General features: G+C 32.9%; 1 protein-coding gene and 1 pseudogene across 1 annotated transcript; both read left to right on the top strand.

Moving 5' to 3' along the window:
• Window positions 1–31: 31 nt before the first annotated feature.
• LOC132644666 (endo-1,4-beta-xylanase 5-like) lies at window positions 32–1,861 on the top strand (annotated as a pseudogene).
• Window positions 1,862–6,881: 5,020 nt separating this feature from the next.
• On the top strand, window positions 6,882–9,219 carry LOC132600215 (endo-1,4-beta-xylanase 5-like). Its single transcript, XM_060313305.1, has 5 exons — window positions 6,882–7,125; window positions 7,270–7,436; window positions 7,605–7,703; window positions 7,844–8,623; window positions 8,733–9,219. Exons 1-5 carry the CDS (start codon window positions 6,897–6,899, stop codon window positions 9,093–9,095), a joined length of 1,638 nt encoding a protein of 545 aa, XP_060169288.1. The 5' UTR covers window positions 6,882–6,896; the 3' UTR covers window positions 9,096–9,219.
• Window positions 9,220–14,313: the final 5,094 nt, after the last annotated feature.

The raw sequence follows: 14,313 nt of genomic DNA, 5'->3' as shown, positions 1-14,313 counted from the left end.
AATAAGTAACTCAAAAGTCTCTTTTAATAAAATGCCCCGGGATTCTCAAGGCCAACCATTACCAAACGCAACGGTCTCCCTCACACAACAAAAGAACAATTTTCCATTTGGCAATGCAATAAGCCAACACATCCTCAACAACAAAGCCTATCAAGATTGGTTCATATCACGATTCAAGTACACAGTTTTCGAGAACGAAATGAAATGGTACTCCAACGAGAAAATCCCGGGGGCAACATGACTACAACCTGGCGGATGCCATGCTTAGGCTTGTCCAAAAACATAACGTTCAAGTCCGGGGCCACAATGTCTTTTGGGACAATCCGCAGGACATGCCTTCGTGGACCCGTTATCTTTCACCAGCACATCTCTCTTCAGCTGCATCAAGAAGGATAAATTCGGTGATGAATCGATACTTAGGCCAACTTATTCACTGGGATGTTGTGAATGAAAATGTGCACTTTTCATTTTTAGAGAATAAGCTCGGGAAAAACGCATCTGCTGTTTATTATTAGAAAGCTAATGAAATTGATAGCAGGGCAATTCCATTCTTGAATGATTTTAATACCATTGAACATGGATTTGATGGAACTTCAAATCCAGCAAAGTACTTAGAAAAAAATCGAGAGCTTCGATCCAATGGTTATAGTGGGCCTTTAGGAATTGGACTTCAGGGTCATTTTGTCAAACCAAATTTACCTTATATAAGATCTTCTCTTGATATGCTTGCTTCAGCTGGATTGCCAATTTGGATCACAGAGTTAGATGTTGCAAACACCACAAATCAGGTAGCCTTCTAGTCTTTACACAAATAGCCGGTCAATTCATTGTTTACTTTTTCTTGCTGATATACATATATATACACTGATTATACATATATTATACATGGAGTGTATATATATATACGTGCACATGCTATTTTTAATTTAAGTGGCTGGGTGAGCAGTTATTTCAGTCAATTCTTCAATCTTTTTCTAACTGTTGAATTTGGATTAAAAAACGACCAGAGATAAAAAGATTTTGGATTTGTGACTGAATGCTTCTTCTTCTAACTTTTTGTTGGTATAATTAAATGTTTTTCTTAAATGTCTTATGCATAAAATATGGGTAGTTAACCGGTGGATTTTTTTTTTCTGACATGAAATTTTTGCCTAGTTGTAAAGTGCTGATGTGACGAGTAACATGCCATAACACCAAAAAATTGACCTCACAGTCATCTGAATTTTTTAGCAACACACACATTATTCAATTTATAGGACATAACAATTATACTTTCTTGTAAAATTTATTGTTGCAGATGATAGGGTTTTATTTACTTTAATGTGAAAAATAATATTTTTTTGTTGTAATTTATTATAATAGCGGGTAAAACCTGATAGCTTGGTGATGTTTCAATCTGGACAGGAAGTATATTTGGAAGAGATTATAAGAGAGGTTCATGCACATCCAGGAGTGAAAGGAATAATGATGTGGGCGCCATGGGTCCTAAAGGATGTTATAGAATGTGTTTGACTGATAACAATTTCAAGAATTTGCCTACTGGAGATGTTGTTGACAAAATCCTTAAAGAATGGAGTCACCAGGGATTTTCTGGTACTACTGATGACAATGGTTTTTTTGAAACTTCGCTTTTTCATGGAGACTATGAAGTTGAAATCAATCATCCTGAAAAAAAAAACATATGCTTCCATGGCTAAGAAAGTTAAGGTGGCAGCACCAAGTGATGGAACTGGGGAAATTTCACGTTACACAATTTTTGTTTGATTCTCCTGCTAATTAATTGCTCCTAATTAGCCAGTTATCGTTTGTTGTTTTTGGTTTCATAGATAATTTTGTCACACAAGTTTATTATTGAAAGTAAATTAAGGAGTTATCGAATTTTATTCTTAGGGAAATTAGAACTTTTAAAGTCCTTTAAATATCAATAAATTATGAATTTGGTCCTTGTTATTTCTAGTAAAGCACACTTTAACCTTCAATTAATTTATATGTGCTCTTTTGACTTGCTCAAACTGTGAACCTTCACAAATTTAACGAATTATTGGTTGTCGGACGCGTGCCAAGCTAGTTAATATAAACATTCACTGTGAGAATATGTGTGCGGTGAATTGCATGAAATTTGAAGGAAAAATAAAAGTTCAAACTGATGAATGACGAGCCTATTCAACATTTGTTGTCATTCCAAAACACAACGTACAAGTGCTTTTAAATGTGCGAAAGAATATCCTTCATTTTTAGGTTCGTGAAAGTTAAATTTTGTGGAGAATAAAATATTTATTTAGTAGTATATTTTCTACTTCGGTCACCTTTTCTCACTTAGTTAAAATTCATTATTAGAGTTATCATTATGTGTTGTTTTATTTATATTATTTTGATCATAGAACGTAATGCAACAATTAAAGTTATCTTCGAACAACTATTATGCAACTCTTGTAATATTCAAATATTTATCTTGATAATTTTCGTATTTTTTTAAATTTTGCCAACAAACCACAATTTACATTCGAATATGCGCAATGTGAGTAGATCATTCTCAATTTAATGGTATACATTCACAAAAATAATAGTTATTTGTGGTAGAAATTCTTAATAATTATTGGCATTAGAAAATTAATTGATGTAGCGAAAAAGGAAAATAGAAAATTGATCAAAAGTCATAAAAAAAAGGACACCGTTGCTTCACCTCATGATAGCTAAAAGAAGAAAGCAGATTTCTGTTTTTTTATCTAGCACAAATATTCGGAAAGAGGGCAAAAATGTCCTTAAAATATGTGAAATTAAATAAAAATATCCTCCGTTAATAATTTGATCCAAAAATGCCCTTGCCGTTAACGATTTGGTCCAAAAATGTCCCTATTATTACTTGGTTGGGTCAAAAATATCCTTTTCGTAATAAACATATTGTTTCTTTTCTTTATAAACATATTATTTTCCTAATAAAAATATTATTTTTAAAAGAACTCTTTTCTTGTTTCTTTTCTTTTAAAACATCTTTAACTAATAAAAAAAGTGTGAAGTAATCTTTTTTTCTTTTGAATCTTGTTTTATCAATTAAAATGGAATAACCCCGTGTATGCGTGTGTATATATATATATATATATATATATATATATATATATATATGGGTTTTGCTAACCTACAACACAAAGGTTGTAGCATAGCAATGTACCCGTTTTATCTTTTCCTTTAATGCCCTTAATATTTATTTAGTGATCATTAATATGAGGGGTCTTTTCGTCTTTTAAACAAAAAAGCTAAATTTGCCTCTTTTTCATTACTCTCTCTCTCTCTTGTCTCTCATTTTTTTTTTTCTCAAATTCAAATTTAACACCAAAAATTTTCGAATAGGATAGTTATGGAATGAGTGAAAGACCAATCATAAGAGAAGTGGGATTAATGGTACCAGCAACATAAGTTCCAGAAACAGAATCCAAGAATGACCCTTCAATTTTGTTAAAATCCAAGTCTTCTTCAACTTCATAAGAATTAACCCAGTTTCTAAGCACGAAAGACTCATGAAAATCTTCGCTTTAGCTCTCACTCTTTGACTAATAGAAATGAGTCGAGGCACAAAAAATTAAAGAACTGCACTAGAGAATATTAAAATAGGAAATATTTTTTGTGTTATACTTGAAGAGTTAGACCTCCATTAAAGAAGAACTATGGTTGCCTGCTCTGTTGGTCTCTTTCCCGCCAGAGATTGTGAAGGGAATTTTGGGTGATGTCTGGGGAGGGAAATGAATTTGGGTTGCAAAGACAAAAAGGTCCTCACTTTTAATGAGTTGGCAAGAAATATTAAGGGCATTAAATGAAAAGACAAAATGGGTACATTGTGAGTGATCTTATATATATGATTTATATTATCAATTAAAAAAAGTACACGGGGTTATTCTATTTTAATTGCTAAAACGAGATTAAGAAGAAAAAAATTACTTTTCATTTTTTTTATTAGTTAAAGGGGGTTTTCTCACTTTTTTTATTAGTTAGCATCAATCTTCTTTGTTTTGATTTTATTGTCGATTGGTTCTAAAGGTTGGTTAATATTACAATAAGTCAGTTTAGTTAAGAATGATCCCCCTAAAAGATTAAAAGAATTTTGATTTCCTAAAAAAGGTAAATTTACGGAAGCAACTTTCTCTATCGCGCACCTCAATCCACACATAAGACAATTCCTCTTTCTATACTCAATTACGTAAGAATCCATCCAACTCGTCTCTATCTGACAATTTAAGTCTTGGCCCGCTAGCTTCTTTTCAATCTAGGAGCTGCATAATAAGAAAACTCTCAATCTCGGCCAGCTTCAATTAATTAAATATACTAGGAAATAAGAAAAGGGCTTTTTAAAAATAAATTTTTATCAAGAACAGAATGTGTTTTAATAGGAAACGAAACAATATGTTTATTAGGAAAAGAACATATTTTATCCAATTAAGTAATGGACCAAACTATTAACAGCAAGGACATTTTTAGATCAAACTATTAACGGAGAGCATTTTTATTCAATTTCACATAGTTTAAGGGCATTTTTGACCCTTTTCCGAAATATCTATAACAAATAAAATCCCCCTGTATTCACGTTAAGTTTCCAATTTCCATAGGCAGGGGCGGAGCTAGCCCTTCGGGCGCGGGTATGGCCGAACCAAGTAGCTTTGGTTCGAATCTTATATTTGTATTAAATTTTTTGTCAAATATGTACAAATTATTAATTTAACATGCGGTAACTTTAAAGAATTAAAACTCCGAACCCATAAGATTCAAATCCTGACTCCGCCTCTTACCATAGGAACAAATCCTAATTTATCTCAAGAAATCGTCCTATAATCACTTTCAGCTACATACAAAATCTTCCTAATTTATTGCAAGAATATGACTTCCACCAAAAATATTTCCCCGTATATTGTATATTTAATTATCATATATAATTATATAAAAGGTGTACTAATTGTATAATAGTGAATACTTAAATATACAGTAAATAGATATCAGATCCACGTATTTTAGCGTGGTGATGGGAGATAAATGGGGTGATTGATCAGAAATTATTGGGATCTCAGTTTTTAATTTGATTTGCTATTAGATCAACGTGTTTTAAAAATATGCAACTTAAGCTGTTGTTACTGAAATATTCCAAAATTCATGTCATTTGTCTTAATAACTTTTTTGAAAGGACTAATAGTACACAATATCTCCCATATAAAATATCTCATTTGTTTCCTCCTAATAACTTACCGTGATAGTTAGACAAAGTTGAGTGACTCTTCTGTCACAAAAATAGTTTAGAGCTTTTCATGATATTTAGGTATAATTTTAGTAACTATTTAGTTACAAAAATAGGACCGGATAATAAGAATAATTCTAGGTTTTAGATAAAAAGGAAAATTACAATTAAACATTATATTAGCGGTCAACTTACTTAAATCTTAGTCTGAAGAGCTCTTGAAAGTGACTTTAAGAAAAGAAAAAAAAACTGGTGTCTCACCTATACTAAAATCTAACCGTTATGTTTTTTTTTTGGAACCCCAGGATAACCCGCAGCCGCTACAACCTCTGCCCTTCGGGTGAGCACTCTGCGGTGAGCACTTTGTGCGCACTGGGTTATGTTATAAAGTAGCAATTTTCTTTTTCTGCCACTGCATATACCAAATAATCCATTTTTTTTTGTTGTTGTTCCGATTCAGAAAAATACTTAAGTTCCATTTTCTTATTATTATTATGAGAACAAATCTTGGAGAAGTCCTCTAAAGTTAGAATCAAAATAAAATTAGTACGATCTGCTCTAAATGACATAATTGTTTTACAATAACTAACTGAAAATATGCCTTTATTAGATTGATAACTTTTGGATTAGAATCTCCAAATTCATGAAAGAATTGATTTTCATACCAAATCAATTTTAAGTAGCCTATAACACTTACACTATAAATACATTTGATGTTGAAAACTTCATGTACACTTTAATTACATTTTAACACCGTCCCAAGGTAAGAATATGCAGTTTTCAGAATTCTTATTTCTCTAGATAGCTTTCTTTGTTAGGAGAGGAGTGGTGCGGGGAAAAAAGTTATTCATTTGATCTTCACATCAAAGTTTTTCTATAAACTTTTATCCTTGCCAATTTAATTTATGATTTTCATGATTAACTTGTTCCGTTTAGTGTAAATATTGAAGGGAAAATTATAATAATTTGCAACTTATATTTCAGTTTGAAACCCGTTGAAATTAAGGATTTCTTATTTCCTTGGATCTTACTTGTGCTAAATTTTATATACATATTTCTTATTTTTTTCTCATAAGATAGCATGACTATATATTAATTGTGGATTTGTAAATGCAGATTCTTTGACATGGACATTATGAAAAGAGTAAATCTAGTTCTAGTGTTATGTTATTTGCTACTTGTTTCGACAGGTTTGTATCTCTTATTTCCATTAAGGGTGTGTTTGTATGGAGAAAAATATGTTTCAAAATTGTTTTTCAAAATTTTCATATTTGGTTGATCAATTTTTTTTTTGAAAACACCCCGCCTCCATCCACGTAGTGTTTAGTTTACTTAAGCTATATATAAAAGCTTTGCGATAATTTTTTCTGTTTACGAAGCAAACACCAAAAATAAGTAAGAAAACTACTTATTTTTTAGAAAAACATTTTCTGTCGTACCAAACGCACCCTAGATTGCAATATTTTTTTTAACAAAATGATATGTACTGATTTAAGACTTCGATGTTATATATTTCGCAGGTTTGGGAGTTCATGCAGAAAACTATGACTACAGTTATACATCTGAGGCATAAATCCTTATTTGTAGCTCTTACTCATTTGAAAGATTAATAGAGAATTTACTTTGTCTTGTTGATTAGCTAATTAATTACTGTTTGTCATGGTTCTTTAATTTGTGTATGCAGTGTTTGAAAGATCCTCTTAAAGCTCAATATAATGGAGGGATAGTGGTAAATCCAGAACTTAATGATGGATTAAATGGATGGTCCATTCTGGGAGATGCTAAAATAGATAACATCGTTTCAAGTGATGGAAACAAATTCATCATTGCCTCAGAGAGAAAAGGCCCATATCATGGGTTTTCACAAAAGTTTCAATTAGAAAAAGACAAGTTCTATGTAGTTTCTGGTATCACTCTCGATTGTACACTGATTATACACTATTATATGTTGAATATAACATGAGTTGAACAGATATTATAAATTTGTGGATTAGATATTTTTGGTTTAAGCGTCTATTTAGATTACTTTTTTAAAATATTTATTTTTGTAGGATGGGTACAAGTGAACCATGGTGATGATGCTAATTTAGCAGTTATATTCAAGACACAAAGTGGTTTTCAACATGCTGCTTGGGCCATTGCTAAATCTGGTTGTTGGTCAATGTTTAAGGGTGGCTTAGTTGTCAATGCTTCTGGTCCCGCCCAACTATATTTTGAGGTGATGAAATTTCCTTCTTGAATAATCCAAATCTATTTAACTAGTTACCTTTTTTGGCAGCAGGTTATGATTAGTGTTTATCATAAAGAAATTATATATACATAATATGATCGTGTAAATATTTTTACTTATTTATTATCTTTTCTTTTTTCTTTTTTCTTTTTTCAGACCAATAATACAGCAATTGACATATGGGCAGACAGTATTTCAGTAAAACCATTCAGCCAAGAAGAGTGGAATTCCCATCAAAGTCAAACAATTGAAAAGGTACCAAATAAAACATAGCAAGTTCTAAAAATGTTACTCTTTCGTCTATGTATATTCACATTCAATCTCATTTTGTCTTAAAATAATACTTACCTTAATAAAACAGAATAAATATGAATTTTAGTTCAAATGATATGTAGGTTCGCAAAAGCAAAGTGGCAATCCAAGTAGTTGACTCACAAGGCAAGCCTTTACCTAATGCAACAATCTCCTTGGTGCAAGGAAGAGCCAATTTCCCATTTGGTGTTGCCATTAACAAAAACATCCTCAACAACAAAGCTTACCAAAATTGGTTCTTCTCAAGATTCAAGTTTACAGTATTTGAAGATGAAATGAAATGGTACAGTACTGAAACATCTCAAGGCAAAATAGATTATTCAACTTCCGATGCAATGGTCAATTTATGCAAGAGCAAAGGTGTTAGTATCCGAGGCCATAATATATTTTGGGATGACCCAAGTATGCAGCCGAAATGGGTCCCTTCATTGAACCCCCAACAACTATCCGCTGCTGCTGGAAAAAGGGTCACCTCAGTTGTCACGAAATACAGAGGCCAAGTTATTCATTGGGATGTTATGAATGAAAACCTTCACTTCAATTTCTTCGAGAGTAAACTTGGTGCGGGTGCATCTGCAACATATTATCGATTGACTTCACTACTTGATAAGAAGGCGACTCTGTTCTTGAACGATTACAATACGATAGAAGATCAAAGAGATGGAGCATCATCACCAACCAATTATCTTAACAAGATTAAACAACTAAGGGCAGGAAGGTACACGGGTCCTCTTGGAATTGGATTGGAAGGACATTTTGTTACCCCAAGCCAGCCTTATATTAGGTCTGCACTCGATACACTTGCTTCTGCAAAATTGCCCATCTGGATCACTGAATTGGATGTTCAAAGCAGCCCAAATCAGGTACTTAATTCTCTCATTTAATTAAAGTGAATTAAAGATTTTAGTCGGTGAATGCAATATATTTACCATAATTAATCTAACATTTTTTTTTTTGTTTTTGGCATCAAAGGCAAAATTCTTGGATCAGATTATAAAGGAGGTAGTTGGACACCCAGCTGTACAAGGGTTACTAATTTGGTCTGCATGGAAACCAAGTGGGTGTTATCGAATGTGTTTGACTGATAACAATTTCAAGAATTTGCCAACTGGAGATGTTGTCGACAAAGCTCGTGCGACATTATCACACGAGGGTTTGATTGGGACTACAAATGCCGAGGGTTATTTTGAGACTTCACTTTTCCATGGAGATTACAAAGCCATCATCACTCATCCATCGATGACATATTCGTCCTTTCACCACAATTTGACAGTGATACCTACAACTGAAAGTGATGAAATTAGATTATTAAGTTACAAATTCACTGCTACATGAGTCAAACATGCGGTATTCAGGCCATAGGAATTATGTGCAGTAATCTATTTTCTTTCTTAGATTGCATTTCAGTGTTTACTATAAATTGTTTGAAAACAGAATTTGAATGAAAGATTGACTCATATTACTATCAACAAAGTTACACTACCTTCTGGATGACAAATCTTATGTTGCTCATTCTGCCTTTGCATATTTTGAAATATTCGCATGTTCCTCCTACAACCTTAAATATGCGAGAATTTGGATACAGTTGCAGCGAAAAATGTCCATATATGTATCTTGCTTTAATTACTTCCCTGCTTATTTAACCACTTAATTGTAACTTAATTAATTACTGGATTAATTAAATACCGTAAACAGTCTGATTAGTTAGCTTGATATAAACGTGGCGGTAAGAGATTGTATGCATTTCAATGAGAAATATATATCATATTTTTACAGATTCAATGAGAAAAATAAATTTTCTTGAGAGAATACATTTTTATCATTAGCAAATTAATTGATTTTTATTTTTGTTGGATCTGTGTTTTTTCTGGTTTAAATCTCCTGATTTTGTCACCAACAAAGTCAAGGAAGATCTGCTAAGAATTGAGGTTTCCTCTTTATTTCTCAGATTCTCTAGTGGATAGTTGTTTTGACGTGTATGTTGTTTTTGGTGTTTGTTTGTCTATTGAAAATTGAATTTCTCGTCTCTCCTTGTCTCCACAAAGAGACGACCCGTTAAATTTTAGAAATGAGAGAAAATTGTACTAAATGGTTGTTTGATTAAGCGCCACAACGAATAATATGTTTGGTTAAAGTGAATTTTGACTAAGGGGTGTTGTGTTTTTGAAATGTTATTTTTATTATCATATATGAATGATTCTCTAATTTTTTTCTTATTTTTGCTTGGTTGTAGAGATTACTTACAGGCTGCCCTACATGTGATTTACTTTATGCTCTTATCTATATTAGAAAGATGACTTGGTTTTGAGCAATAAAATGCAGCTGGGCCGCAATTCATTTATGTACAATATATTATTTTGCAGTACTTGTGGAAAATATAATTGCATCAGCAAATAACTTCTATTCTATTGTGATTTTTGTATACTTTTTAAATTAAACAAATTCCCGATGGTTCTTTTTGAGTTTATATTTGATTTTCAACCACAAGTATATATAAAGTGGAGAAAAAGAGATTCCGCTATAACCGTGTGCAAAAGAAAAGAAGTTACTACTACTTTTAGTCCGTAGTTTTTTGTAGTTTACCTTTTTGGGTGTATTTTCTGATCTTAAACATTTCGTCCCTACCTGTTGTACGGTAGCATTTGGAGTTTGAAGACATTAGTAAAATCCGCCTTCATACAAGACGATTTTTAAGACTTTGACTTGAAATCTTATCATATACTACTAGTTATTTGTAAAAGAAATTGGGAACAAATAGTCCTACAGTTAGTGAAGTTATTTTAGAAAATTGTTTGCAACTCTGTAAATTAATACTGCATCTTCACTAGATATGAGTTTTACTTGAAAGTGAACTTGTTCTCGTAACAAACTCTCCTGACATGATCAAATGTTATATGTTTACATCGATTGTTGTTGGTTAGTATAGCAGATTTTAGCATCTATGCCGAAATTTATAGGTATTTATTATTTAACATGTAATATTCTCATGTTCATATGGCGAGCTATTATGTCTTACAAATAATTTCACTTCAATATCACTGTGAATCACTTTTTCTTTTTATGGAAGATTTGTGTGCAGATATTAATGCTCATGTGTTGACTCTTTTCAGCCAGGGCCTTAGTAGAAGTGCCAGGAGTAAAACATGCCATAGGGCGATGGTTGCGATAAATGCTCAAAAGTCAGAAGAATGCAAATTCTGAATCAGAGGAATTTTTATGAGATATTATTTTTGTTGGGTTCAAAAAGAGATGATAACTCGCACTCAAAGTGGTGTGTTAATTAATGTAGTAAAACAGAAGGCTGACAAAGGAATGTATGAGTGGTGAGATACCACTTTTGTTTTTGCTTCAGGTATTAAAAAAATTAAATCATGCACTTTGTAGATGAACTGAAAACAACAACAAAATAAAACTAAGAATCAAAAGGTGGTTGGCCAACCAAAGGGATGTATGAGTAGTCAGACTTGAACAAATTATTGAATTCTACTGCGTAGTCTCATTTCTGTTGACAAACCATATTCTCATATGTAGCTGCTCGTCAATAAACTTCTGAAGATAAGGGTAGAGATACTAACAGAGAGGAGCGGATGAAAATGGGGTCATCTCTACGTGGTGCTTTGCTAATCATTTGAGGTAATTTACGTTTTATCCTTGTTTTGACAATTTTTATTTGTCATTATAGTAAAAGTGATTTACCAATTGTGTGCTTCGCTATTTTTGTATGTTTGACGCTTTGAGAGAACAATTCAAAATTAAGTATTGGAAGTTATACTACTAGTTGATTATGTGAAAAATAAGGTTGCTGACATGTAGTTAGTCTTCCGGGTATTTATGGAATCACAGTGGGCAAGTCTAGAGCCTCTTATGGGCAGGCCCTTTGTAGATTTGGTGGCCAAATAACATCATTCTCTGTCAAAGTTGTGCATTTTCTACTTATGATTTATTCATATTAATTGAGCTGGAAGATAAGATCACGGAGTCCATCAATTGGTCCTCTACTGCCTAAAGAAGTGGATGCTTGCAAGGAAGCAACATTCTTTTTTTTGAAAAAAAAAAATCACTAAATCAAATGTTCGTGTATGTAGTAAACCTAGTTTACTATTAACTTTCAGTTACTTTCTAGTTAATTTGCTTTGCATTTTATAAGAACACATGTTGCTGTATCAGCTACTTCTAATCTCATTTAAGAGGCTATCAAATAGACATATACGACTAAATTGGAGAGGAAGCTATAGAAGGAAGTGAATGCAGAAAGAGTGGAAGAGGGATTGAAGAGTGAAGAAATCTCTTGTTGTTCAAAAATTAGTTAGATTTTGCTTGAATATTGAAAAATAATTTTATCATCGTATTGTTTTATTGTAAAGAATACATATTTTTATTCTTGGAATTAGTTAAGGAAAACTTCTGTTTTTAATGTCTGATTCCAGTTCGTGTTTTCTATGTAATTGAATGACCAAAACTGCAATTATCCCTTACTTATGTATAGAACAAGATTGAGTTCTTTTCAGTTTGTAACCCTAACGTATTCACTCTTTTTTTATTTACCCCTTGTCGTAATATTTTTAATGACCCCACTCACCTTAGTTTCTTGCAAGACCATTTAAAATTCTTTTTTACAATTATTTACAAGGAAAATATAGGAAACTAAAATGAAGAAAAAAACAACTTAAAGCAAAAACAATATTGATTAACAACAAATTGATCGTTCTTATCCATTCAAGGACAACTTGTCTACTCCACTCCAAATCACATATTGGATCTCTCATTTTCCTCCAACCTTAACAAAATACAAATAGATCGCAACATTTTCATTGAAAATGTAGTTATTGAGACGCTAAACTGGGATTATTATGTTTTTTCTTAGCTGACCAAATTTAACTTTATAATAATATGGATAATTAATGTTATCCTGTAGCTCATCCAAAATCCGCACCAGGCTATACTTCTTGTGGTGTTGCTGCTACTCATTCAACACAGGTTACAAATGAGCAACCTGTTTGGTATCTTATTTCAAAATTAGCAGTTCAAGTGAGGCCATGTAACTTGAAGATATGAGAATATTTTTTTGTAAAATTTAGCTTACCCCCTTAACCTTTTAGGCTAGGGAAACATACACCCCTTGATGGGAATAAAATAGACCCGCAAAAATAATATTCACGGTATTAGTGATAAACGCGGAACACTAACTTATGGTTAAATCAGCAAGAATAAAATGCAGCAATAATGACACCAAGATTTTACGTGGAAACCCTTCTAAATAAGGGAAAAACCACGGCCAAGAGGAGCAACTGATATCACTATAGAGGAATTTTACACTGTGTAGTAACGAGTACAAATACTCCTAAGACCACTACACCCTCAAAAGAAATAACACTCTTTTGATTTTCCCACCTCACTACAATATCACTCACACTCTATTTTTCTTCATAGACTATTTTCTTACATAGTCTATGGTATACCTCACTTTGCTCTCACTCAGATGTATTGTCTGAGATTTTTGATGTGTATAGCAAATGATCTTGGTATCTAACAAATGAACCATAAGCTGCCTATTTATAGGAATGAATTTCCTATGGTGAGGTAAGCGCTTACATCACGATTATGATGAGGTAAGCGCTTACATCATGAAAATGTGAACAAAGAAATTGGCTTGTTAGCCAAGTCCACAATTGTTGCCAATGTATAATTTGTCAAAGGAAGAAAAATCTTCCTTTCTTAAAATATGGGATAGGGGACTGGACCCCACAAATCTCCCCCTCCAGTCCCATTCACCTGAAGGAGGGTACACTGGCTTCTAATTTGAGTGCATGCAGACAAGTTCTTTGCACGATTCGAACTTGTCTCTTGGTACCGCCTTGGTCAGCATATCTGCAGCATTTTCATTCGTGTGAATCTTCTTGACTTGGAACAATTCGATTTCCAATTGCTCACGAATCCAATGATATCTGACATCGATGTGTTTTGTTCTCGCATGGTACATGGAGTTTTTGCTCAAGTCTATTGCACTTTAACTGTCACAATAGACAACATACTCCATTTGTTGCAATCCAAGTTCTTGAAGGAATCTCTTGAGCCATATCATCTCTTTGCCAGCTTCAGTAGCCGCAATATACTCCGCTTCCGTTATAGATAGTGCGACACACTTCTGCAACTTTGACTGCCATGATATAGCTCCCCCTGAAAAAGTAAACAAATATCCAGTAGTGGATTTTCTGTTATCAAGGTCACCTGCCATATCAGAATTTGTATAGCCCTTCAAAATTGGATTTGATCCTCCAAAACACAAGCATTCATCTGATCTTCCTCTTAGATACCTGAGTATCCACTTCACAGCTTCCCAATGCTCTTTCCCTGGATTTTCGAGAAATCTGCTAACAACACCGACTGTATGAGCAATATCTGGTCGAGTGCATACCATTGCATACATTAAACTTCCGACGGCAGAGGAATAAGGAATCTTGGCCATTCTCTGTTTTTCCTCTGTTGTTGTAGGACACATCTTTTTGCTCAATTTCAGATGACCAGGAAGAGGTGTGCTAACCCACTTAGCACT

The sequence above is a fragment of the Lycium barbarum genome, chromosome 6 (assembly GCF_019175385.1).
Source record: "Lycium barbarum isolate Lr01 chromosome 6, ASM1917538v2, whole genome shotgun sequence".
Classification (NCBI taxonomy): Eukaryota; Viridiplantae; Streptophyta; class Magnoliopsida; order Solanales; family Solanaceae; genus Lycium; species Lycium barbarum.
The sequence above is the reverse complement of the archived record's forward strand: the minus strand, read 5'-3'. Positions and strand labels throughout refer to the sequence as shown.

Coding starts and splice junctions, on each gene's coding strand:
- LOC132600215 (XM_060313305.1), top strand. CDS start 6,897: ATGCAGTGTTTGAAAGATCCTCTTAAAGCTCAATATAATGGAGGGATA. Junction 7,437..7,604: donor CCGCCCAACTATATTTTGAG/GTGATGAAATTT, acceptor TTCTTTTTTCAG/ACCAATAATACAGCAATTGA. Junction 7,704..7,843: donor AAAGTCAAACAATTGAAAAG/GTACCAAATAAA, acceptor AATGATATGTAG/GTTCGCAAAAGCAAAGTGGC.